Source organism: Podarcis vaucheri, assembly GCF_965113315.1.
Source record: "Podarcis vaucheri genome assembly, chromosome: W".
Classification (NCBI taxonomy): domain Eukaryota; kingdom Metazoa; phylum Chordata; class Lepidosauria; order Squamata; family Lacertidae; genus Podarcis; species Podarcis vaucheri.
The window spans coordinates 11,099,976-11,127,956 of NC_138757.1; the positions used below are offsets into that span (position 1 = coordinate 11,099,976).

The following is a 27,981-nucleotide window of genomic DNA, read 5'->3' on the forward strand; positions in this document are numbered from 1 at the left end:
CATGCTTCTGGAGTTTTGTCAAGAGCAGATTCTGCCTTCCTACTTTCGGACTGACAATGGCGTGATAAAATGAAACGCAAAATCAAGCACTCAATGCATTTGGTTGTCGGTCTCCTTCCTCTCCCATTTTCCTCCACTGCAGTAAATGAAGGAGCCTTCAGCTTGCTTTTCTGCTACAGCTCCCTTTCTCTCCCCACTAATGGCACGAAGGCATGGGCACAGCTAACTTAATTAACTTTGCTACGCGTGCTCAGAACGCTGTCGGGAAGGGGGCGGGGCAAGTGAAAGAAGAACGGTGCGCACAAGAGGTTGATGCCCGCTCCTTTGTGACGTTTGTTTTAGCAAAGACTGGTCGCTAGACTATTGGGGGGAGGGGGAGAAGAAGGGATAAAGGGCGGGGGGGGGATGTGCGTGTGGGTTTGCGAGTGAGCAGGCCGCTCGCTCTCTCGCTCACCTGCAATTTCCTAAGCTTAGCCTGTGATTAGTGCAGGCCTCGGACCTGGCGAACCCTGGAAAGCGGCAGTCAAGTCCTCTTTTCTCCACTCCTCCAGCTCGAGCAGGAGCACGCCAAGCGAAGGTGAGGAGTGGGTGGGGGGTGCTCAATCGCGGAAAGGGGATTGTTGAAAATTTTAATTAATTGTTTTTTAAAGGGCGGATGTGTGGGAGAGGTGCCAGGCTGCTTAGGCCCCAGAACAGGCCCCAACGCCTACCAACACTCACGTAGCACACCACTTTTTAAAATTTACTCCCTGCTTCACATGTAAACCCGCTCGGGCTTTACAAGCAGAGGGGCGCGAGTGTGCGTTCGGCTTCTACTCCGCCGCGCGGTTCGACCCAGCACTGTAGCTGTCCCCGAGAGGCGGCCAGAAAATGGCGGCAAACAAAATGGCGGCTGTCAGAATCAGCGGCAGAGATAACAGAGAAGCACAGCTTACAGAGGCCTTTTTCTTCCTCTGCCTTATTCAACTTTTAGAAAACACACACCTCCCCCCGAAGTCTTCCAATAGCCAGTGGTTGTAGCGCCAGACAAACCTCGCTTCTGCGCCTTATAGTACTGTGGGATGTTAAAGACAAAACGGAAAGGGTGCAGGGGAAGAAGGAAGCGCCGGCGGTGCGGCTGTCAGGGGAGTTGTCGGCTGAAAACTTCCTCCTTCCCCCGACAGCCCACAGCTGATGGGAGCCTTCGTCGTCATGTCTTATCTCAGATCCCGCGCGAGGCATCGCTGGCTCTTTGCCTTCCTCGGCCGTGCAACACTAGCTCTGGGAAGGATGGGTACAACCCCACCCCCTTTTGCCCTACCCGCGCTCTAAAGAGCCGCTTTATTGTTTGCCCGTCACGGGCGCTGATTGGAAGCGAGGGGAAAGGAGCATTTTGTGTGTGTATATAGGCATGCGGGTCTCCGCCTCATTCAAGCGCAAGGTTCCCCATCCCCTTTATTGAGTAGCCGCCACCTTGGAAGCCTTTGGAAAAAAGAATTTACGTTTTGAGCCCCACGACTTGGTTTGGGAGAGCTCTTTCCAGCCAGAAACAGTCTGACCCCTTGTGTGTGTTTACATTTAAGTTTTGTTGGGACTTGCCCATGTGCTTTTAAGTTTGCAGTGGTTTGCTGCCTTTACTTGCACATGTTTACCAAAAAACCCCAGGCTTAGTCTTTCAGCTTCTTTAAGATTAAATGCATCTACTGCATAAACTTTAATGATATAGACTACAGCCTACTTCATGAGGACTTGGGGCACATACAACCTGTATTTTCAAAATTCAACTTTTGTTTATTGGCCCACATGCAAACCACCACCACCTCTAAGCACCACCTCAACTGCCTCTCCCGATGCAGGTGGAACAGAGAGATAGAGCTGGGTGACATCTGCATATTGATGAAACTTCATTCCAAATCTCCTAATGACAGTTCCCACAGGCTTCAGAGCATGAGGGACAAGATGGAGTCCTGTGGGACACCACAGAGCAACACCCATGGTGCTGAACAGTAGCCTCCCATTACTATTTTCTGAAAATGGCCCTGTAAGTAGAATTGGAACCACTGAAGCACAGTTCCTCTGAGCCTCTCCAGAAGGATACTGTGGCCAGCAGTATCAAAAGCTGCTGAGAGATCAAGGAGAATGAGTGGGGTGGCACACCCTTCATCTCTCTCCAGATAAATGTCATAACTCAGTGTTATCAAGGCAGTTTGTGCCATGAACAGTCGTAAAGCCAGACTGGAATGGAGCCAAGTAAATACAGTTTGCACACACTGGGCAATTGAGCACTGCATTTGCAGAAGAGTGAATTTTTTTTTTAATTTTAATTCTGGGGAACTTAAAAGTGAGTTAAAATGCCTATCCAAGAGACTTAAGAAATTCATGTGTTTGATGTCATTAAGAAAGTGCTAAGTTTTTTAAAAACAGAACCCCAAAATTGTAATGTTGTCTACTACAGCAGCAAAGGATTTTGACAAAATATAAAATGAGTCTGTACAATGCATAAACTGAATTAATGTAGTATTATGGTATGTACTGATATGTAATGGATTTTCATAATCTATTAAGTTCTAAACATCCTGCAATTGGAAATGGATATTCAGAAGTGAATCACAGCTATTTCAAAATAATAATTTACAGGAACGTTTACAGGAACCTGAGGTGGTCTTTTGTTACCTGGTGGTAGATTATTGCTCCAGCCTTTTCTTGTTGCAGTAGTCTTATACACCTGTTACACCACTTTTTACTATTCACACTAAATGTGTAAAAACAACAACAGAAATCCTTAGCTGTCAAAAATTGTGATTATAAAATTTAAATGAACCTATGGTATGGTGTTCTTCACAGAAGGCTTTTTGTTCCAGTACAGTCTTCATGAATGGAAAGAAGGGAAGCCATTTTCGCCATTTTCGCTTCCTCTTGCAGCCCTCCTTCCCCCTCCCACACTGTTCCAAAGGCTCATCTAACCTTCTGGAGTAGAATTGTGTGGAAGTTGAGGAGACTGCAGAGGGAAGGGTAGTTGGCAAAAATTGCTTTCCACCATTTTCTGTTCACGAAAGCCTCCAGTGGCTTGAAAAGCCTTCAGTGAGTGGTGGAACACATTTGGATGCAACTCACTTAGTATTTCTACCTGGTAGGGCTGGGCGATATCTGGTTTTCAACATCACAATATATCACCAGCTAAATATTACGATATTTCGATATATCAAGCACTATATATCTGCAGCGGCAGAGGGCCTTGCTCAACCTCCCTGTGGCAGCAGAGGGTCCCAATGTACCTCCTCACAGCGGCAGAGGGTGTGCTGCACTTCCCCGCAGCAGCAAAGGGTCTTGACGTGCCTCTCCACAGTAGTGGAGGGTTCACCACGCTTCCCTGCAGCAGCAGACGGCTTTTCTGCGCCCCCCTGTGCCGGCTGAGGGTCTCACCCAGTGTTTGAAACTCCCATTGTTCTAGGTGCATTTTGCGACAGGGAATTTCATTAGGGTGAGCAATTTCTGAGCTCTGGGTGCAGTACTGCATCTAAGATTTCAGATAAAAACTGCACGGTGGAAGGAAAGGAGGAACTGGAGAAGAGACCCTCTTAAGAATATTAGGGGGGGTGGGCTAAACCATGTGAAAAATGAACATAAAATTTTAGCTGCAGTTCATTCATTTTCAGCTTTGTATTCTTGTTAAACAAAAGTGTGCCTGGACATTCCATTGTTATGCTCATAACCTAGGTTGAAGGTGCCATTTAGCTCCTAGCTTTCATATCTCAGTTTCTAACACTGGTCCCACCATACCTCCCCAAAGTGGTGGAGGGTGTGCCATGCTTCCCCCCAGCAACAGAGGGCCTTGCCACACCTCCCCTTGGCAGCAGAGAGTCAGGCTATACCCCCTTGCAGCAGGCAGGGGGTGCACCACGCTTCCCTGCAGCTGCTGAGGCCCTTGAGGCTCCCTGCAGCGGAGGAGGGCCTGAACATTTAAGGAAGTAGTAGATTCAATAAAAATATTAAATGAACTTCCATATAATATACCGTATTGGCCCGAATATAAGCCACACTTTCCCCCCAAATTCCAATTGTGAAAAGTTAAAAGTGTGGCTTATATTTGCGACCTTACGGTATCATTGCTGAAACAGCTGCTCACGAGGGCCGTCGGGGGTGCAAGACAACTGCGCCCATCCCATCTGCGTCTCCCAAGCCTCCCCTGAGCCACTGTAAGGAAAGGGGAAGGGGGGAGGCTGCAGCAAAGCGGCACTGCCCCCCCCCCCCGGAATCAGCCCATGGGGCAATGGCACAGTTTCCCTCTGCCAAGTTTCCCCAGAGCTGCCGTAAGGAAAGGGGAAGGGGAAAGAAGCCCGGGGGCATGAGGCAACGGCGCACAGCCTGCCTGCCTGCCGTTCCCAAGCCTCCCTTGGGGAGGTAGTGCCACGAGGTGGTAGTGTTGGGAGGTGGTCACACTGTGTGCTCGGAGCTGATCGTCGGCTGTCCCCCATTCAGGGCAGTAGTGCTAGGAGGCAGACACGCAGCATGCTCTGAACCAGACGCCAGCTTGGGGAGTGGGGCGCCCATCGCCCCCCCCATCCCCTGTTCAGTACAGTAATGCCGGGAGGCGGGCCACACCCACAAATAAGCCTTGAATTTTAAAGGTGCGGCTTATTTGTGGGTTCGTCTTATATTCCAGACAATACAGTGGTACCTCGGGTTACATACACTTCAGGTTACATATGCTTCAGGTTACAGACTCCGCTAACCCAGAAATATTACCTCGGGTTAAGATCTTTGCTTCAAGATAAGAACAGAAATCGTGCAGCAGCGGCAGCAGGAGGCCCCATTAGCTAAAGTGGTGCTTCAGGTTAAGAACAGACCTCCAGAACGAATTAAGTTCTTAACCCGGGGTACCACTGTACGAAGTTGCATCTGCTTCCCCACTCAGAGGTCTGAGTGGAATCCGCATGCATAAGCCTTACTGAGATCAACTAAACTTCTACTTTCCTGGGAGTAAGCCTCATTGAATCCAGTAGTGCTTGCTTGTGAGTAGACACACATTTGCTTGCACTGCCTACGGAAAAACATCCTCCCCATCATTCTCACATAGTACCCAACCTCCCATTTCAGCATAAGTGTTAGGCTGCCAGGCAAGGCTTACCTTCCCCCTCTCTGTAGATAACAGCATGAAGCGAAAGCAGTCTTTTGCAGCAAGAGAGAGAGAGGGAGAGGGGGGCTCCCACCATTCTTCCTCAGAGCAATACCCTTCAGTCTGGTTCCTCACATCATCCCTCCCTCTAAGACTCTCCTCCTCCCACCCCTCTTGTTTGGGTTTCTGGGGGTGTCTCGCATGAAACGTTTTTTTGCAAATCAGGTGCATGCACATGCTCTGCATATTCCCATGAGTGCTTGGCTGGTCCATAACCCTTCCACCCAATCAAGTACTGTAATTCTTTACGTTGCTATCGAGAGTCCAAAATCTGCTCAACTTCATAATCTTCTTCTACACTTCCACTACAATGGGAGGGGGAGGAGTTTCCCTAGATGTCTGATATGGATGCACCAGCACCACTGGGGATAACATTGACCTGTGGAACATGGGGTGAATCTTCATAGATGAAGGTATTTGGAGTCTGAAAGTCACAGGCTTAATTTGGCCTGTCACCTCAAACAGACCCACTCTCTGATGATCTAATTTCTTACATCTGCCTCTTTGCGGTAGATCACGTGTTGACAACCATACCTGATTCCCAACTTTTATCTCCCTACCTGGTTGGCGGTGATCATTTGCTGCCTTCTTATAAGCCTCTTTAGCATAGTTCCACCGTTCCTCCAGTAATTCCTGAATGGCTGCCAACTCCTCTAAAAATTCTTCCGTGGCAGGTACTGGCAAGGTGTTGGTTGGGGACGGGGACGGGAACGCACGAGGGTGGTAACCGTAATTTGCAAAGAATGGGGTTTGTTTTGTTGAAACATGCAGGGCGTTATTATATGCGAACTCCGCTAGAGGAAGCTTGGTTACCCAATTGTCCTTCTGGTAATTAACATAGCAACGTAGGTATTGCTGCAATGTTGTGTTCCTTCTCTCTGACTCTCCGTTCGTTTCTGGATGCCTGGCCGAGGAAAGGCTTATTTCCACTTTGAGCAACTGCATGAGTTTTTTCCAGAACTGTGAGGTAAATTGGGTTCTGCGATCTGAAATCACTTGACAGGGAAGTCCATGCAACTTGAACACATGATCTACAAACAACTGTGCTGTTTTGGGGGCTGTTGGGAGTCTTTTATGAGGCATGAAGTGGGCCATTTGGGGGGGGGGAATCCACCATCACCCAAATTCCTGTCTGTTGCTGCAACCTTGATAGACCAGTTATAAAATCCATAGCAATGGTTTCCCAAGGCTCTTGACTGGTAGGTAGCAGTTGTAGTAAGCCCGGTGGGGCTTCCTTGGGTCTCTTTGCATGTTGACACGTTTTACAAGCTTGCACATAATCCTTTACATCTTCTCTTACCCTTGGTCACCAAAACTGTCTCGTCACATGGTATAATGTTTTGTACTGACCAAAGGGACCTGCTGTAGGGTTGTCATGACATTGACGCAGAACAGTGGCTCTAAGGTCCCCTGCTGGAACGTAGAGAGTCTCACCCTTGTACAAAAGTCCTTCTTTTTCTGAAAAACCCTCAATATCATTATTATCTCCCTCCAGTGCCCTCAATTTGTCTCTGGGGAAAGCATCCTCTCTTGTCTGCCGCTGAAAGTCTGTCTCGTCTCTCACTAATCCTGCCGCCAACTGCAACTGTTTCGGTGTCAAGATATGCCTGTATACCAAGACTGATTCTTCTTCCTGGTATTCAGGTTTCCTTGAAAGGGCGTCTGCCCCTTGTTTCTGGCTCCCGGCCACATACTTGACTCTGAAGTCAAACCTATCAAAAAAACTGCCCACCAAATTTGCCTCAGATTCAACTGTTTCACCGCCTGACAACATTCCAAATTCCAATGGTTTATGTGCACTTCTACCTGGTGCAGAGCTCCCTCCAGGAAATTTCTCCACACTTCAAAGGCTTCCTTGATTGCCAAAAGTTCCTTCTCCCAAATTGTGTAGTTCTTCTCAGAAAGGTTCAGCTTTCTCAAGTGGAACACGCACGGCCGAAGGTTGCCCTCTATGTCCTCTTGTAGCAGCAGCACCGCTACTGCCCTATCTGAAGCGTCCATCTCCACTATTAGTGGTTGATGAAGGTCTGCATGTGCCAGATACATCTCTGAAGAGAACATGGTTTTTAAACGTTGGAATGCCCGTCGCGCATCATTTGTCCACCAGAAGGTTTTTTTTTGCCCCTGAGGCAATCAGTGAACGGTGCAGTAAGTCTTGAATAGGCAGGCACAAACCTACAATAATAGTTGGCGAACCCTAAGAATCTTTGTAAGTCCTTCTTTGTTTTGGGTTCCCGCCACAACATCAAGCAATATATACATTTCAAAGGGCTAGACTGATTATAAACAATGAACTGTCAGAACCTTTTGACATTTCTAAAGGGACAAGGCAGGGCTGCCCACTGACTCCCCTTCTCTTCATAGCAGTGTTAGAAACACATTTAAAAGCAATTAGGGACGACCCAAAAATAGAAGGGAATAAAATCTGAAAAAGATCCTATAAGGTCAAGGCTTTTGCAGATGACCTGATAATTACAAAAAAAAACCCATTAGAAAGTATTTTAAAACTGTTGGAGAAAATGAACGAATTCGGCCAATTATCCGGTTTCAAAATCAACAAAGAAAAAACAAAACTTATGGTGAAAAATTTGGACGCACAAGAAAAAGTAGAGTTGGAAAAAGAGACAGGATTAAAAGTTATGAACAAAGCCAGATACTTAGGAGTTTGGATTACTATGAAAAACATCAATCTTTATAAGGATTATTATATAAAGGCCTGGAATGGTATAAAAAAAAGAGCTAGAGAGCTGGAATAGATTAAAACTGTCGTTATGGGGGAGAATCTGTACAATTAAAATTGTACAATTAAAGCATTTCCAAAAATGTTCCTTTTTCAAACCATTCCAGTTATTAATGGACTTAACTGTTTCAAAGAATGGCACAGGTATTTGGTTTTTATCTTTATCTTACATTTGGCAAGGTAAGAAACCCAGAATAAAATGTAAATTATTAACAGATTTAAAAGAAAGAGGTGGCTTCGCTTTGCCAGACCGTAGGTTGTACTACGAAGCAGCATGTTTTGTATGGTTAAAGCAGGCATGTCCAAAGTCTGTTTCGGGGGCCTAATCCGGCCCGCCAGTCGGTTTAATCCAACCCATGTGGCAGTTTATTTCCTAGGGTAAAATCCTAAAAAAAACACCTCAACAACTTCAATCCTAAAAAAGCTCAACATCTTTGGGGTAAAATCCTGAAAAATCCCTCACGGCCTTTCACTGGAAAGGATTGGATGATCTTAAAGAATACTAATTTACTGGATATAGCAGGATGGGACAATAAAGTAGGATGGAGGTGAGGAAAGAAAGAAGAGCTTTTCAGTTCTTTGTTTATCAGGCTGTGCATAATTAGCTGAGCTCTAAGTGGAAAGATAACAGTGAAGCTGAAAAAGTTTGCTGGTTTGTCTAACGAGTAATCATCATTTCTTATTGGTGAGGAGGGAAAGAGGAAACAAAGTTGGAGACACAGTGCCTGCATTATCTGTAAAGTATCTTCAGCTGAGCCCTGAGAAGCTGTTAAGTCTCCACCTTTTGTTCACCAGCATATTGCCTTGTTGAAGCACTTACCATGATGTTATTTCAATACCATATTCAATGATACGGCAATTTATTAAACAGCCCTACTATCTGGGTACTTACTACTGTGTTCAGTACAGTTGTACCTTAGCTGACGAATGCCTTGGCAGTTGAATGTTTTGCCTCCCAAACGCCGCAAACCCGGAAGTGAGTGTTCCAGTTTGCAAACGTTCTTTTGGAAGCCGGACGTCCGGCGGGGTTTCTGCGGCTTCTGATTGGCTGCAGGAAGCTCCTGTGGCCAATCCGAATCTGCACCTTTGAAGTCTAACGGACTTCTGGAATGGATTCCATTCAGCTTCCATGGTATGACTCTATAAATAACATTGTGTTAGGCTGCAATCTGAAATAGATTTGCTAAGGCATTTGCCTCCCTGAACATAGTGGGACTTATTTATCAGTAGACATGCTTAGAGTACCACTATAAATTGAAGTGTTACTCATTTATAAATGTTTGTAGGTTGGTTACGCTATTATTTGCAAATCCTGTCATCCAAATAGCAACTGAGTCTACTTTCTTATTCCTCAGCTGGTCTGCTGGTAGGTACATAGGAAGCCACCTTATACTGAGTCAGACCATTGTTCCTTCTAGCCAGATATTGTCTACACTGACTGGTAGCAGCTCTCCAGGATTTCAAACAGGGTTCTCTCTCTGCTCTACTAGGAGATGCTGGGGGTGGATGCTGATATTTGTGCTTGTTGTGAAATCTAGTAATAAGATAACTTTACATGTGCTTGCTAAAGAGGCTTGCATTGAATTCTGTATTAAGTGCTAAAGCATCATTCTAAGACATTTATCTTAGTACAAGTAGTAATTTCTATATACTTTTCTTTTCACAGTTTGTGAATGAGCATAGATGATTATGGATCCAGGTGGTGGAAGTCTTGGGTTGCAGACAGAGGAATGCAAAATGCCTCACACCATGATTATGCAGGATTTTGGTAAAACGACCTTTCATTTTTAACTCATGCTTGTTAATCTTTTGCAGTGTATAATGAATAAATAACCTGTGGCATAGGTGCCAAACATGACACAGGAAGTAGGCATTTCTGGCACTACTAAGCAGGAGCCTGAGGTCGTAAAGGCCTGGCTGTAGCACAGGGGTTGGCTGGCATTCTTGACAACCTGTTCTATGTTGCACTGCTGCCAACTTGCTGCTTTAGTAGACCAGAGGCTTGAGGGATGTGTATGGATTGTAACACACACTAGAGTGGTGCTATCTTTACTTTGAGCTTGCCAAAAGGATGCCCAAACAATTATTGCTTATAATACTACTGTATTTTTTGAAATAATGTAAGCTTCAGTATTGGATGGCAATTGAGAGTTAATTTTTTTGTTTTAATTAATAATATTCTGTATACTAGGAGAGCAATCCTATAGTAAGTTCCACTGGGATGAGCAGGTTAGGATCCAGCTGATTTTCATCCGAGTCAGGAGGTTCTGAACACAGCCAGAGATACATTATTGTATCTCCCAGCTCAGCCAGAACCTAGCTGACTGAGCTGAGCTCAGTGGATCTTAAGATTATTTATTTACTTAGTTACCAACCTTCTTCAAAAGATCTCAGGGTGTTTCATAAGATAAATATACAAGATAAAAGCATAAATAGTTAAAACCAAACAACAAACAACAGCTCCCCCTCCCACAAAGACATTTAAAATGCTGTGCAAAAGGGTATGACGGAAACAGGCTCAGTGAGGGGTGTGTGTGTGTGTGTGTGTGTGTGTGTGTGTGTGTACTTAGAATGGACCAGATATGGCTATCAAAAAACAGCCAGCCTAACCTATCCTCTCCTTCAGAAGACAATAACATGAGCTACCTATGGGGATCTTTTGAAGCTTAGTAGCTCAGCTATCATAACTTCTTAAAACTATAATTAAATGTATTGGAAGGTAGAGTAGTTTACCAGACTGTATTTGTGGTAAAAAATTACGTCTACACCACTTTGTTTGTTACCCAGGTGAGGGACCATCTTTTAAATAAAACATGGAACCAAGGAAATTAATTTAAGTCCAGCATCCAGGAGGAACCCAGCTTTTATTATAGCTATTGCAATAGGGCAGAGCTCAACTTAACATGGTGGTTCTATCCAGTTAAGAAAAAGGTGTGCTACGAGGAGCATCAGAACAAGAGTTTTATAGACACAGCACACAGAGTCATAAAACATCAAAATATAACATTGTTAAATTTTCTACATGCATCAAGAAAGGTTACAGGTCACGAGATGGTAAATACATAATACAAATGCAGCTGAAATTGCAACTTACACTGGCTTCTTCAGTCTCACTATTATTCAACCCCTTCATGGCAAGCGTCTTTAGTACTTAGTAGAGGAGCCTTTTGCTGCTACAGCCTACTGCAAACTAGATGCATTGCCAGACAACAGCTTCTGGCAGCGTTCCTGAGCTTCTGCGCATGTGCGAGTGCTGAAACCCAGAAGTAACCCGTTCCGGTACTTTTGGGTTCGGCGCAGTGCGCAACCCGAAAACATACAACCTAAAGCGTCTGTAACCCGAGGTATGACTGCAATATTCTTGGGTTTGTGTGCTGCAACCGCCTTCTTCAAATCCACCTGAGATTTTCTATGGGGTTCAGGTCAGGTGACACTGATGGCCACTGTAGAAGCTTCCAGGACTACTTCTGCAACCAAACCTTGGTGTAATTTGAGGTATGCTTGGGACCATTGCCCTGTTGGAAGGTCCAGTGACACCCAAACTTCACCTTCCTCACAGACAGCATGACGTTTCCTCCTAGGATTTCCCAATACTTCAATGAATCCATCCTGCCTTCCACACATTGCAAACTGCAAGTGGCAGAGGATGCAAAGCAGCCCCAGAGCATCACTGAGCCACCACCATGCTTCACTGTAGGCAGAGTGTTCTTTTCAGCGTGTGCTTCATTCATCTTCGTCCAGACATAGCGCTGATCCATGGGGCCAAAAAGTTCCAATTTTGTTTCATCGCTCCACAGAACAGAATCCCAAAACTACTGTGGCTTATTTATATGATTTTGAGCTTATTGGAGCCAACTTTTCTTGAGCTTTTGGGTCAGCAGTGGTGTACGCCTTGGAGTTCTGGCATAGAAATGTTGGGAAAATGCCCTGGGGTGCCCCTGCAGCCCCCAAACTCTGAGCGTCCTCCGGTAATTATTCTGATAAAAAAAGAAAGAAATGGATCCAGAAAATCAGTTTTTTCCAAAAGCATCTGGATCTGGTCTGCGACCACTCAATCCAGAACCTTGTCCAGGACAGGGAGATTAGCAAGTGGCTGGTAGTTAGGTTTTCCAAATCCAGGGGAGGTTTCATAAGGAGTGGTTTTACCACTTCCTCCTACAAACAGGCAGGGACCACCCCCTCTCTTAAAGAGGCATTGATCACTGGATACATCAGTCTTCAAGAGTGGACCTTCCTAATAGATCCCCCGCCTCTGTGGGGCGGGGGAGGAGGTGCTAACTGTTGGGAAAACGCCCTGGAGTGCCCCTGCAGCCCCCAAACTCTGAGCGTCCTCCGGTATGCGCAGCTCTGGAAAAGGCATTCACCTTCTTCAGTGCGCTTCAGCTACATATATCAACTGATATATGCACACTAATCTTCTGGCATAACACAGCAAGAAGAACGAGACATTGTAGAGCTAATCTGCATATTTATTTACACACTACATACAGACAAAGGAATTATTGCATCCCTTCTCTCCAGCTCTGAGAGAACAGACAGGTCAAAAGCAAAAGTTCAGTGTAACAGTACACATTCTCACACTCTTCCCAGCCAGGCATGTGAATTATACCAATCACATCTGCAGCATCGGAGGCATGAAATATTAACAAGAAATATGCGCCTTACTGTGCTCACTGAAACATCACTGCCTGCTACCACAAAGTCTTGCTGCAGCTCTTTTGCAGTCACTCAAGTGTTTTTCCCAGCCTGTCTTCTCAGAAATGTGGTTTCTGCTGCAGTTTGCTTCCTCTTTCTGCCCCATCCAGGTAGTGTAACCACCGTAACTTTGAACTTGGAAACTCTGCTTCCATTGGTGTCTTTAGGAACATGCAGTGCCTTCGCTGTGTTCTTGTATGCTGCTCATTGTTTGTGATGGGTGATGTTCTCTTGAACCATTCTCTTGACTTAGCCATATTTCTAACATGCATCCAAATTTGACACTCTGCAACCCCCTAGCCAGCTCAGGTATTTCATGTGTTGCCCCTCAAGTACACCTGGTGCAACTAATGAAGCCCTTGATTCATTGCATCAGGTGTGCTTGAGACAACACCTGTTGTATTTGTGCTGTTGTGAGGGATTCTATTCAGGGGGTTGAATAATAGCAAGACTAGAGAAGCCAGTATAAGTTGCAATTTCAGCTGCATTTCAGGAAACCACTTGAAACATCTGTTGTGTGGAGCTATTTCAATTGCTTTTGTTTGATTCGCTCACTGCAAACAGCTGGAAGTCTGTAAATTTTGATGATAAACATGATTTGCCATGGGGATTGAATTGCAACTGTATGTATACTGCCATCTGCTCCCCCGCAATTAACTTTGGGTGTTCCAAGTGCCCAGACCATTTGGGCCTCAAATGTTACATTTCTATCACCGTTACCCTGGCAACTAGGCCTTTGGCAGGGCTGTTGACATTCCTTTCTCTATCTCACTTTCCTTGCCTCACCTATCTCCCAGGAAGCTTCAAGGATATGTTTGGATTTACACTCCAATGTTAATTAGAACAACATCCTTAATGATCGTTTGTGCCACTTTCAGGGTTAGATGGGGTTTCTTGTTTACGGCCTCAAGAGCACAGGGGTTATAAAACCTTATAAAATGTAGGTGCACAGGAGCCATATATAAAAACTATTCAGTGATGTGTTCTATCTTTCTGAACTTTAAATGTTATTAATATTTGAAACAATTAAATCAAAATATACACCCTGGGTCTCTGATTCTTATGTCATATTCGTAGGATGTATTTCTTAGATGCTAATTGTTATGCTACAGCAATGCAACTATTAATGCTTTATCTCATTCACAATTGTTTCATAGTGGCTGGAATGACTGGTACTGCTCACATTGATGGAGATCATATTGTTGTGTCAGTTCCTGAAGCTGTACTAGTTTCCAATTTTGTCACAGATGGGATCACCCTTGATCATGGCTTAGCCACTGAAGTTGTCCAAGGACCTGATATCATAACCGAAACTGATGTTACAGAAGGGGTGATAGTTCCTGAATCTGTATTGGAAGCTGATGTATCTATTGAAGAAGCACTAGATACCCGTGATCATGTTTTGACTTCAGATATAGTAGCAGAAACTGTTGGCGTTCCTGATGAGGTTTTTGTGGCTGATCTTGTTACGAGTCCTGATGGACATTTGGAACATGTGGTACAAGATTCTGTGTCAGGATCTGACTCTCCCACAATGGTTTCAGAAGAGGTTCTTGTAACCAATTCAGATACAGAAACTGTGATTCAAACATCTGGCACTATTCCTGGTTCTACAGTTACTATAAAGACTGAAGATGAGGATGATGGCAAGAGCACATCAGAAGACTACTTAATGATATCTTGTAAGTTAAGTAAAGGTTTATACAACATTTGACTATTCAGACTAGAAATGATCCAATGATGAGAGGCTATGAAATATAATTGGTTGTGAGTATGATGTATTTTCCCAGTAAATTTTTGGCAGAAATAGTGTTATGCCAGTCGAATAGTCAATACAGCTTAAATGTGGTTTGTAGTAAGTAAGTTAGTGTGCCTAAATCCACTCATATCCCCTCACTTATGGAAGACTGTTGGATCTAGCACAGGCTTCCATGGCCCAGAATGGAAGTGAAGGGATTTCTGCAAATTTTCCTTTCTCTGACAGTCACACACACTACATACTTCACTATTCCAAAGGGTTCCCCAACTCTTTTGAGCTGATTTTGGAGGGCTTGTAGGAGATTGCAGAGGAAAGAGTTGAGTTGGCTTCCTTCTGTCTTTGGAGACAATGGAGGAGTCTGAAAAAAATGACACTACCCTACTTTCCATTAAAACACCTGCTAAATCGAAGAGCCTTCTGTCACACGTGGCTCTAATACAACCCATATAATGAGATTTTGTTTTCACAGTTAGAGGTCCATGGGAATGATGCATCAGTCTAGAGCAGTGTTTCCCAAACTGTTTTGGGCAACGGCACACCTGTTTAATGAAAAAAATCTTGCGGCACACCACCATTACAACCCCGTGACGTCAGCGCGCAGCGTCACGCCGGGAGGGACGCACGAAAGTGAAAGTTTTTTCCCTCCCCCTTGCCGGGGAACCTCCAAGCTTTGGGGGTGGGAGGAGGCAGCAGAGCGAGGGACTGAGGGACGGCGGCAACTGAGGCGGCGGCGGATGTTGTGGTGGTGGCGGCGATAGCGGGCGGAGGAGGGGGCGGCGGCGGGGCTTGAGCCGTCGCCGGGAGTTGCTGCTGCTGTTGTTGCTGCTGCTGCCCGGACATGCCGGCCTCCTCCTCCTCCGCTGTCTCGCGCTCCTCCCTTTTGGACGCGCTGCCCCGCCGCTCGGCACCACCACCGCGGAGCCGCCCCCGGCTCGACGCGGATCCTTGCCGCCGCCGCCTCTCACCGCCCGACTCGCCCGCCTCCCTCCCACGGCACACCAGCCAACGTCTCATGGCACAGTAGTGTGCCGCGGAACACCGGTTGGGAAACACTGGTCTAGAGTACAGTGGTACCCCGCAAGACGAATGCCTCGCAAGACGGAAAACCCGCGAGACGAAAGGGTTTTCTGTTTTGGAGGCGCTTCGCAAGACGAATTTCCCTATGGGCTTGCATCGCAAGACGAAAGCCCATAGGGAAATGCTGGCGGTCGGGAGCAAAGACTTTCGCCCACAGCCGGCCTTCAGAAGAGGACCTCTTCTGAAGGCCGGCGGGGGGCAAAAGTCTTTGCTCCCCCCGCCTGCCTTCCCCCTGCCTGCCCCGGGCGATCTTAAAATGCTGGCGGGCGGGAGCGAAGCGTTCGCTGCCGACCCCCAGCATTTTAAAATCTCCAAGGGACAGCAGAGAAGTCTCTGTCCCGGGGAGATTTTAAAATGCTGGGGGTCGGGAGCGAAGCGTTAGCTGCCGACCCCCAGCATTTTAAAATCTCCCCGTGTCCCGGGGAGGTTTTAAAATGCTGGGGGTCGGCAGCGCTTCGCTCCCGACCCCCAGCATTTTAAAACGCTGTTCTGAAGGGGGGGCGGGGACACCTGCCCCAGCCGCCCCACTTCGGAAAGCTGTTCCGAAGTGGGGCGGGGGGCGGGGACGCCTGCCCCAGCCGCCCCACTTCGGAAAGCTGTCCCGAAGTGGGGCGGGGGGGGGGCGGGGACGCCTGCCCCAGCCGCCCCACTTCGGAAAGCTGTCCCGGCGGGGGGCGGGGACGCCTGCCCCAGCCGCCCCACTTCGGAAAGCTGTCCCGAAGTGGGGCGGGGGGGGCGGGGACGCCTGCCCCAGCCGCCCCACTTCGGAAAGCTGTCCCGAAGTGGGGCGGGGGGGGCGGGGACGCCTGCGCCAGCCGCCCCACTTCGGAAAGCTGTTCCGAAGTGGGGCGGGGACGCCCGCGCCAGCCGCCCCACTTCGGAAAGCTGTTCCGAAGTGAGGCGGGGGGGCGGGGACGCCTGCGCCAGCCGCCCCACTTCGGAAAGCTGTTCCGAAGTGGGGCGGGGGGGCGGGGACGCCTGCCCCAGCCGCCCCACTTCGGAAAGCTGTTCCGAAGTGGGGCGGGGGGGCGGGGACGCCTGCCCCAGCCGCCCCACTTCGGAAAGCTGTTCCGAAGTGGGGCGGGGGGGCGGGGACGCCTGCCCCAGCCGCCCCACTTCGGAAAGCTGTTCCGAAGTGGGGCGGGGGGGCGGGGACGCCTGCCCCAGCCGCCCCACTTCGGAAAGCTGTTCCGAAGTGGGGCGGGGGGCGGGGACGCCTGCCCCAGCCGCCCCACTTTGGAAAGCTGTTCCGAAGTGGGGCGGGGGGGCGGGGACGCTTGCCCCAGCCGCCCCACTTCGGAAAGCTGTTCCGAAGTGGGGCGGGGGGGGGGCGGGGACGCTTGCCCCAGCCGCCCCACTTCGGAAAGCTGTTCCAAAGTGGGGCGGGGGGGGCGGGGACGCTTGCCCCAGCCGCCCCACTTCGGAAAGCTGTTCCGAAGTGGGGAGGGGGGGCGGGGACGCCTGCCCCAGCCGCCCCACTTCGGAAAGCTGTTCCGAAGTGGGGAGGGGGGGCGGGGACGCTTGCCCCAGCCGCCCCACTTCGGAAAGCTGTTCCGAAGTGGGGAGGGGGGGCGGGGACGCTTGCCCCAGCCGCCCCACTTCGGAAAGCTGTTCCGAAGTGGGGCGGGGGGCGGGGACACTTGCCCCAGCCGCCCCACTTCGGAAAGCTGTTCCGAAGTGGGGAGGGGGGGCGGGGACACTTGCCCCAGCCGCCCCACTTCGGAAAGCTGTTCCGAAGTGGGGAGGGGGGCGGGGACACTTGCCCCAGCCGTCCCACTTCGGAAAGCTGTTCCGAAGTGGGGAGGGGGGGCGGGGACACCTTCTGAAGGCGGGCAGGGGGCGAAAGTCTTTGTCCCCCCTGCCTGCCTTCCCAGGGGCTTTTAAATCGCCCCGGACAGCGGAGAAGTCCTCCGCTGTCCGGGGCGATTTTAAAATGCCGCCCGCCAGCATTTTAAGATCGCCCCGGACAGCGGAGGACCCCAGGGTTTTTTAAAATGCTGGGGGTGGGAAGAAAAGCCCTTGTCCCCCCCCCCCAGCCTTCAGAAGATGTCCGGGGACAGACTGTCCCCGGACCTGGTCTGAAGGCGGTTTCCCTAGGAACGCATTAATTGATTTTCAATGCATTCCTATGGGAAACCGTGCATCGCAAGACGAAAAAACCGCAAGACGAAGAGACTTGCGGAACGAATTAATTTCGTCTTGCGAGGCACCACTGTATATACATTCTGGGACCCATGGGAGCAGGACTTAATGGAAAACGTTATGAAAGAATCTCAAGAACACATATGACATAGCAGATTTTATTATTCCTTGAGCTCTTTAGCATACATTTCCAAATGGAGTACGTTACTCTACATTTTTAAAGGTTTTTTTTTTAAAAAAATCTAGATTTTATAATGACCTGTTTCAGGAAATTAATGGCAATACATAAATTGAAGCTCAGATACTCAATAAAAACAGCAGATTCTTACGGGACCTTAAAGACTATCAAAGTTACTGTGACATGAGCTTTTGTGAAATACCATTTATTTTATCAGATATAGGAAGTGTTATCAACTGCATGTGTGTCTTTCTGTGTGTATATATATTTACACACACACTGTTGGGTTGGGGGCACGTGTGTGTCGTGGGTGAAAGTGAGAGAGAGAGAGAGAGAGAGAGAGAGAGAGAGAGAGAGGTATGTGTTTGTTTTATACATACACATACTATCTGACTGCAACTCAGGATAACACTTCAAACATCTGATGAAGTGGACTGTAGTCCTAAAAAGCTTATACCATAAGAAATTTGTCCTTAAGGTGCCATTGATTTTGCTGTAAGAGATGTGACACAAATAACATAAAACATCTTTTGTTTTTGTTTTTCAGGTTTGTGATGTTCAAACACCCACAGTGGATTGCTAGCTCTTGATCCTTATGCATGTACATTACTGATGATCCTTCTTTCTTTTCTTCTTTGGCAATCACTCGTAGCCGAGTAAGATTGTCTTCCATAAACACAGTTTTAACAATGAGTCCGTAAGTGGCTGTGGAGACCATTTCTGGATCCACACGTCCTTCCACAGTGGGGACATTGGTTTCCGGGTGGGAGTTGATCACGGTGTGGATTTGCCAAGCGTTCCTTCCTCTTAGCACGTTTCTCCCTTGCGTCCTGAGTTCGAGTGTCTTCAAAGCCCCTGACACCTTTGGTAAAGGCTGTTCTCCAACTGGAGCGCTCGCAGGCCAATGTTTCCCAGTTGTCAGTGTTTATGCTACATTTTTTTTAGATTTGTCTTGAGACATTCTTTAAATCTCTTTTGTTGACCACCAGCATTAAGCTTTCCATTTTTAAGTTCGGAATAGTGTAGTTGCTTTGGAAGACGATCATCAGGCATCCGCACATGACCAGTCCAACGAAGTTGATCTTTGCTTCTTCCAGTACACTGGTATTAGTTCGCCTGTCTTCCCAAGTGATGTGTGAAATTTTTTGGAGACACTGTTGATTTAATATTTCGATGAGTTGGAGATGGCGTTTATAAGTGGTCCATGTTTCACAAGCATATAGTAAGGTTGGCAGTACAATAGCTTTGTAAAAAAGCATTTTGGTTTCCCTGCGAATGTCCTGATCCCTCAAACACTGCAAACATTGCACTTCAGTCGGGAGAAAGCTGCACTCGCAGAACTCAGGCGATGCTGGATTTCAGCATCAGTGTTGGCCCTTGTGGAAAGATAACTGCCTAGGTAGGAGAAGTGATGGACATTTTCCAAGGTTACACCATTGAGTTGGATTTGTGGTGCTGCAGAGGGGTTATTTTGTACTTGTTGGTGCAGCACTTTGGTTTTTTGGATGTTGAGTGATAGGCCAAGCCTTTCGTAAGCTTCTGGAAAGATGTTTAGGATGGTTTGGAGGTCATCCTCTGAGCGTGCACACACTACGTTGTCATCAGCATACTGAAGCTCTATGACGGAAGTTACAGTAACTTTACTCTTTGATGATCCTATACTACCCACTACAGAACCACACTGGAGCTGTCTTTTAGGGGTAAGGTAATATTCCACCACCACCTTCTTCCATAATTTATTTATTTTGTTTAACAGCATTTATAACTGCTTAATATTTAAAATTGATAAGCGGTATGCAGAAATGCAAACATTAAAATTGTATAATAAAATCAGAGAAAAATACAAAAATCTAGTAATAACAGGGCCCATTCTTATACTTATTACAATATAAGCAATATATTGGGCAACTTTTTCTTGGTGCTATTCCATTTCCCCTAGCAAGTCTGCCTTAATTGTAGTAGAATTCCACCACCCCAGTGTTATCATTATGACAGTCTTGAAAGGTAGTGGAGTTTGTAACTAGCAATGTGTAGAACAACATTGTTGCTCCTGCTGCAGATCACATAATATGCCATCCACATCTGGCATGTTGGTCAGAAGTTACCTAGCCTGTAAAATGGCATTGCTTATTTTGCAAATGTTATGAATTCATTCCTTTATTGTTTCCTATGAGATAGATACTAGGGAAGGGGTTTCCCCAAAAAAAGAAATAGCACAGCTGTAGAACTATGGCACATATCTCAAGGGCTTCTAGGATGGGTGTGATATCACCAGCATAGTACATGCTAAGACATCACATAAACTGGGAGCTGGCAATCTACAGTGAATCTGAACATCTCACACCTGGAAACAGCCAAGAAAGGTAAGTTAGAGGTGGCAAATAGTATTTTTCTTGATCTTTGGCAAACAGGCATTTCTGCAGCATTTATCTTCTAAATAATCTCTCCACAATTCATAGAATTGTAGAGTTGGAAAGGACCCCGAGGGTCATCTAGTCCAAACTCTAATGCAGGAATCTCTGCTAGATCATACATGACAGATGGCCATCCAACCTCTGCTTTAAAAACTGGAAGGAAGGAGAGTCCACCACCTCACAAGGGGGTCTGTTCAACTGTTGAGCAATTCTTAGTGCCAGAAAGTCAGAACCTCCTTTCTTGTAACTTGAATCCATTGGTTCGGGTCCTTGCCTCTGGAGCAGTGCCATCCTCCATGTAACAGCCCTTGAGATATTTGAAGATGGCTATCAGATCTCACCTCTGTCTCCTATTTACCAGACTAAATATACCTAACTCCTTCAACCGTTCTTCATAAGGCTTGGCTTCCAGACCCTTTATCATCTTGGTTGCCCTCCTCTGCACACATTCCAGATGGTCAATACCCTCCTTAAATTGTGATGCCCAGAACTGGACACAGTATTACAGGTGTGGTCTGACCAAGGCAAAATAGAGTGGTACTATTACTTCCCTTGATTGGGATACTATAGTGGTACCTCGGGTTAAGAACTTAATTCGTTCCGGAGGTTGGTTCTTAACCTGAAACTGTTCTTAACCTGAAGCACCACTTTAGCTAATGGGGCCTCCTGCTGCCACTGCGCTGCCACCACACGATTTCTGTTCTCATCCTGAAGCAAAGTTCTTAACCCAAGGTACTATTTCTGGGTTAGCGGAGTCTGTAACCTGAAGCGTCTGTAACCCGAGGTACCACTGTATACTTCTTTGTGCTGAGAGCAACAATATGATATTGATAATTTGCATTAGCAGTAATTTGCTCAGTTTTTTCTCTGGGCTTACTGTGTGGACCAGACCAGAAAGTAATAGGCCCACAACTATCGAAAATCAGGTAAAATTTCTAGATATTCTAAACGACTCTGTCTAGAAGAGTTGGTGTTGGAATGAACTGGGGGGGGGGGGGCAAACCTGCACTTAATCTTGAATGGTGCCCAGGATGTAAGTATTATTGAGCCAATTTGGAGCAGTGGCCATAGTGCTATTAAATTAAATAAGCATGCAAATGGCCAGTTGCCAAAAAAATCCAACATGCTCACATTTGATTTCAAAAGAGGATACTTCCATTAAATGAGGAGACTGGTAAAAAGAAAGCTGAAAGCCAAAGTCAGCAGAGTCAAATCACTCCAAAACGCTTGTGAGTTGTTGAAAAATACACTATTAGAAACTCAATTGGCATGTATAGGGCAGTTGAGGCAAGGTACCATGAGGGCCCAGGAGACACCAGCATGGTTAATGAGCAGTCAAAGAAGCAATTAGAGGAAAGGCAGCTTCCTTCCTTTGGGTCATTAGTGGTGTATGCCTTGGAGTTCTGGCATGGAAACCAGTGTTAGAAACATATGAAATCACTTCCAGTCTGCTGCGAAGGATAATGGCGGTGTGCTGGGTGTTGTCTGCGACATGGAGCTGGCAGGAAAGGCTTGGAGGGCAGCTCTGGATCTCAGCACCCCCCCCAAAAAAACCCCACAGGAGAGTGGGGACCTGAGGGTTCCAGCAGAGTGAAAAATCTCGCCTCCCCCCAATCATCTCGGCCGCTGCTGTGCGCACGGGAGGGAAGGGGAAGAGGCTTGAGATCGCTCTCAGCATCAACGCAGCCTGCTGCCAAAGCTATGATGTGTCACCAGAAGCAGCAGGCAGATTTGAGGTAAAAGTCAATAAAATATTTTAAACGTGGAATTAGACTCTAAATTTACTATTTGGCAAAACGGAAGCAAAACAGGAAGTCAGCTTCCGATATTTGCGGACAGGCTCTGCAAAGGGAACTTTTTTGTGAATGGGACTCGGATTCTGCTTATAGCAAAGGGGAACTGTAACACTCAACTTTGACTGGATGGATGGTTACATTCTAACGGCTTGCAACTTTAACTGTATCCAGATACCTAGTGAGATACAAATGGAACCTTACTGACTGCTGGTGGTTTTAGCAATTTTATATAAAAATTTGGAGGAGCTAAAGAAGAAAAGGGGGAGGAGAGGAAAGGAAGCCTGCAGGGAACTCTTGCACATTTGGGGGGTAACCCCCCAAAAGTGGAAAATAGCCTGGAACAGCTTCCCAAGCATTCTGAACCCCCCCCAAAAAACCTGAAAGAGCTCCCCAAATAAGATTTTCTGATTAAAAATCCGGCCTGTTTTTGAGCTTGAAGACATGCCATGGGATTACAATAAAAATAAAAAGGAACTATAAGTCTTGGAACTTTCGCAAACCATCATCATTTGAGACCTTGCAAGTAGATAAGTACAATTTAAAGAACAATGTTTCTTCTACCCCTTTTCTCTAAAAGACGACAACAGGAAATTGGACTGGCCTAACATATTTATACCACTTCACTTTCTCTGCCTTTTGGAATATTAATGAACTATTTCTTTCACTGCACAATATTGTATTTGTATATTTCTTGATCTAATGGAAATTTGGGGTTTGTTTTTTTACATTTCCCTTTTGCTTTGGTGATAAAAGTATTTGTTACAGTGTGGTGGGGAGGGAGAAAGCAGACAAAAGGGAAAGTGAAACCAAGAGAGATGGGGGGGGGTCAGTCTCACGGCTTGAATAGACTCAGAGCCTGCAGGTGTGACCTTGATCAATTCACACAATACTGGGAACCAACAGATAAGAAATGTCTGGAACAGACAGAGTAACAACAAGGAAAGCGACTGCTCCCACTGCTGCGGCAGCTACTAGATGGACCAGCGTACAGCTTGGTGACAATGGGGATAAGGGAGAGAAAGAACAGACAGATCTTTTTGCATTGTCAGTGTGGTGTAGTGGTTAAGAGTGGTAGACTCATAATCTGGGGAACCAGGTTCACGTCTCCACTCCTCCACATGCAGCTGCTGTGTGACCTTGGACTAGTCACACTTCTTTGAAGTCTCTCAGCTCCACTCACCTCACAGAGTGTTTGTTGTGGGGGGGGGGAGGGAAAGGAGAATGTTTTGAGACTCTTTCGGGTAGTGATAAAGTGGGATATCAAATCCAAACTCCTCCTCCTCCTTGTAGCTTTCGGAATTTAGAAAAGAGGTGTTGAACTCAATGAAAGAATTTACACAACAGGTCCGCAGTGATATGGAAAAATCTAACTTATCACTGAAGGAAGAAGTACATAGAGACAGTGAGAACTCAAATAAAGTTTTGAAAGAACAGTTTGGGATATTGGGAGATAAGGTCAACAACTTGGAAACAAGTAGACAAATTAGAAAAACTAAGAGAGGAGGTCACAGAAGTAAAAGAGAAACAAAAAGGGGTGTTGGGATTGGTACAAGGGGTTCAAGAGAAACAGAATGACTTAGAGGTTCAGGTTCTACTTTTGCAATTACAAGAGACAGGACGCTCAGAATCAGAGGCCTACCAGACTCTGAGCCAATTCTAGAGACATATGTGATGCAGACAATTTCAGAATGGATGGAGGAAAGCACAGACTGGTTGGACGGCCTAGTAGAAAGCTGTGTTAGAATTAAATCATTTCAGAGTAGAGAACGGAAGCAGCCAGGATACATTTTCCTAACATTAGTGACAAAAAAAGTGAAGGACGCAATCCTTCAGAACAGTTTTGAAAATGATCTCGTGGTTGCTGGGCAGAAAGTAGACATTTTTAGAGAGATTCCGCTGAAACTGAGATTAAGAAGAACAAAATATAGGTTTTTGACAACGGTTCTTTGGAGAGCCGACATCAGATACAAATGGGAATTCCCAGAGGGCATTTCCTTTACATACATGAAGAGGAAATATAGACTGACATCAGAATTTCAGGCGAGAGAATTTCTGGACAAAAGCAGGAGAGACTTAGATCCCAAACAAGATAGGGGATACCCCCGAGCTTAGCAAAAGAAAGTTCTGGAACAACTAGCACTGGAAGAGGCTGCATCAGGGAAAGTAGATACTGTAACTGACTCTGAAAATGGCCAATCTTAAATTAACTGAGTTGGAACATAAATGGTTTAAACTGTGAAGCCAAACGTCATTGGATTGAACATGTAATAGCAAAACAGAAATTAGATATAATTTGTCTCCAAGAGACACATATTGCAAAAAAGCACAAAAGGGTCTTAATTAATAAAAAAAATAGGTATGGATTTCATCTCATCAGATAAAACAAATTGTCTTTTATATTAACTCTCACTTGAACCCAAATTGATTCAGAAGGATGAAAAGGGTAGAATTCTAATAATACAAATTAAAATTCAGGGAGAGGAAGTGATACTGGTTGGCATTTATGCACCCAATGACAAGAAAGCATTAGAAACAATTAGAATTAGAAACAGAATTACTTGAATTCGCAGATCAAAAGATCATTCTAATGGGAGACTTAAATGGAGTTCCATCTCTAGTTAAAGACAGATCAGCCAGGAAAAAAGATACTTGTTGTTTAGTCGTGTCCGACTCTTTGTGACCCCGTGGACCAGAGCACGCCAGGCACTCCTGTCTTCCCCTGCCTCCCGCAGCTTGGTCAAACTCATGCTGGTAGCTTCGAGAACACTGTCCAACCATCTTGTCCTCTGTCAACCCCTTCTTCTTGTGCCCTCCATCTTTCCCAACATCAGGGTCTTTTCCAGGGAGTCTTCCCTTCTCATGAGGTGGCCAAAGTATTGGAGCCTCAGCTTCAGGACCTGTCCTTCCAGTGAGCACTCAGGGCTGATTTCCTTAAGAATGGATAGGTTTGATCTTCTTGCAGTCCATGGGACTCTCAAGTGTCTCCTCCAGCACCATAATTCAAAAGCATCAATTCTTTGGTGATCAGCCTTCTTGATGGTCCAGCTCTCACTTCCATACATCACTACTGGGGAAACCATAGCTTTAACTGTATGGACCTTTGTCGGCAAGGTGATGTCTCTGCTTTTTAAGATGCTGTCTAGGTTTGTCACTGGTTTTCTCCCAAGAAGCAGGCGTCTTTTAATTTCGTGACTGCTGTCACCATCTGCAGTGATCATGGAGCCCAAGAAAGTAAAATCTCTCACTGCCTCCATTTCTTCCTCTTCTGTTTGCCAGGAGGTGATGGGCCCAGGAGGTGATGTAGACTGATCTTCTCCAGCCCTCTGGCCACTGCTGAGTTTTCCAAACTTGCTGGCATATTGAGTGTAGCACCTTAACAGCACCATCTTTTAAAATTTTAGATAGTTCAGCCTGACTATCATCACTTCCACTGGTTTTGTTATTAGCACTGCTTTCTAAGGCCCATTTGACTTCATTCCCCAAGATGTCTGGCTCAAGGTCAACAACCACACTACCTGGGGTGTACGAGACATCCATATCTTTCTGGTATAATTCCTCTGTGTATTCTTGCCACCTCTTCTTGATGTCTTCTGTTTCTGTTAGGTCCTTACCACTTTTGTCCTTTATTATGGAAATCTTTGCACGAAATGTTCCTTTCATAGCTCCAATTTTCTTAAACAGGTCTCTGGTTTTTCCCATTCTATTGTTTCCCTCTATTTCTTTGCATTGCTTGTTTAAGAAAGCCTTCTTGTCTCGCCTTGCTATTTTTTGGAAATCTGCCTTCAATTTCCTGTATCTTTCACTATCTCCCTCGCATTTTGCTTGCCTTCTCTCCCCCGCTATTTGTAAGGCCTTGTTGGACAGCCACTTTGCTTTCTTACATTTCCTTTTCATTGGGATGGTTTTCGTTGCTGCCTCCTGTATAATGTTGCGAGCCTCCATCCATAGTTCTTCAGGCACTCTGTCCAGCAAATCTAAATCCTTAAACCTGTTCCTCACTTCCCCTGTATTCATAAGGGATTTGATTTAGATTGTATCTTACCGGCCCAGTGCTTTTTTCCTACTTTCTTCAGTTTAAGCTTGAATTTTGCTATAAGAAGCTGATGATCTGAGCCACAGTCAGCTCCAGGTTTTGTTTTTGCTGACTGTATAGAGCTTCTCCATCTTTGGCTGCAGAGAATATAATCAATCTGATTTCGATGCTGCCCATCTGGTGATGTCCATGTGTAGAGTCGTCTCTTGTGTTGTTGGAAAAGGGTGTTTGTGATTACCAGCTTGTTCTCTTGGCAGAACTCTATTAGCCTTTGCCCTGCTTCGTTTTGAACTCCAAGGCCAAACTTGCCGGGTCCTTTTATCTCTTGATTCCCTACTTTAGCATTCCAATCCCCTATAATGAGAAGAACATCCTTCATTGGTGTCATTTCTAGAAGGTGTTGTAAATCTTCATAGAATTGGTCAATTTCAGTTTCTTCAGCACCAGTAGTTGGTGCATAAGCTTGGATTACTGTCATGTTAAAAGGTCTGCCTTGGATTCGTATCAAGATCATTCTGTCATTTTTGAGATTGCATCCCAGTACAGCTTTCGCCACTCTTTTGTTTACTATGAGGGCCACTCCATTTCTTTTATGGGATTCTTGCCTACAGTAGTAGATATGATGGTCATCCGAACTGAATTTGCCCATTCCCGTCCATTTTAGTTCACTGATGCCCAGGATGTCAATATTTATTCTTGCCATCTCATTTTTGACCACATCCAACTTACCAAGGTTCATGGTTCTTACATTCCAGGTTCCTATGCAATATTTTTCTTTACAGCATTGGACTTTCCTTTCCCTTCCAGGCATATCTGCAACTGAGAGACATTTCGGCTTTGGCCCAGCCGCTTCATCAGCTCTGAATCTACTTGTACTTGTCCTCCGCTCTTCCTCAGTAGCATGTTGGACGCCTTCCAACCTGAGGGGCTCATCTTCCAGCATCATAACTTTTATATGCCTGTTGTCTTTGTCCATGGAGTTTTCTTGGCAGGGATACTGGAGTGGCTTGCCAGTTCCTGCTCCAGGTGGATCACGTTTGGTCAAAACTCCATTATGACCTGTCCATCTTTGGTGGCCCCGCATGGCATAGCTCATAGCTTCTCCGAGTTATTCAAGCCCCTTCGCCACGGCAAGGCAGTGATCCATGAAGGGGGGGAGAGAGACTAAGGAAGGCAACTTGTCAAAAACCTTTTTTGATATGACTCAAAATCTAAATTTGATAGATTTATGGAGAATGAGACATATGTTTGATAAAGAGTATACCTTTTACAGCCATGTAGATGACAGCAGCTCAAGAATAGACTCCGTATGGATTTCCAAAGAATTGGAAATAAGAGTCAAAAAATTGAAATTAATCCCAGAACCTTTTCAGACCACAATTCCTTGATTATGGAACTACAAAAAGAAAACCAAATTTCTTTTAGATGGAGATTAAATGATGATTTATTAGATGACCAAAAATTTGTGGGAAAAGCAAAAAAGACCCTCACAGATTATTTTGAAATAAGCAGTCAAGGGCAAACAAAATTACAGATGGTCTGGGACGCAAGCAAGGCTGTAATGAGAGGACTCTTTATACAACAAAACGCATTTAAAAGGAAATTGAGAGAGAAAAAGAAAAAAGGAATTTTAGAGGAAATTATGAAAAAGGAGAAACAGCTACCAAAGCAAATAAAGAGGCAGTAAAACAAGCAATTAAAACACTACAAACTCAATACTCAATGATCATAAACGAGGAAATTAGCTGGAAAATAAGGGTAAAACAAAAATATTTTGAGCATGCAAATAAACCAGGGAAGTTGTTAGCCTGGCAGCTGAAAAAAGTGAACAAAGGAACTCCATAAACAAAATTAACATAAATGGCAGAATCACAGACAAGTTGAAGGAAATAAGGGAAGGATTTGTTAAATATTTTTCTAAGCTGTATAGACAAGGGAAAGAAAAAACATTTAAGATAGAAGAGTATATCAGAAGTAGTAATATGCCACAGA

The 27,981-nt window shown here is 45.7% G+C and overlaps 1 protein-coding gene across 7 annotated transcripts in view; it reads left to right on the plus strand.

The window, feature by feature from the left end:
* The first annotated feature begins 278 nt into the window (after positions 1–278).
* Positions 279–27,981, plus strand: part of LOC309523296 (zinc finger protein 711-like) — a 64,336-nt gene continuing 36,633 nt past the window's right edge. For 4 of the 7 annotated variants that reach the window (XM_082207082.1, XM_082207077.1, XM_082207079.1 and 1 more), the window contains exons 1-3: positions 279–577; positions 9,562–9,663; positions 13,748–14,272. In XM_082207082.1, the coding sequence (XP_082063208.1) occupies positions 9,579–9,663; positions 13,748–14,272 (610 nt within the window). In that variant the 5' untranslated portion in view covers positions 279–577; positions 9,562–9,578. The remainder of the gene's footprint in view (positions 578–9,561; positions 9,664–13,747; positions 14,273–27,981) is intronic. The other 3 variants (XM_082207076.1, XM_082207078.1, XM_082207081.1) reach the window with 2 other exon arrangements.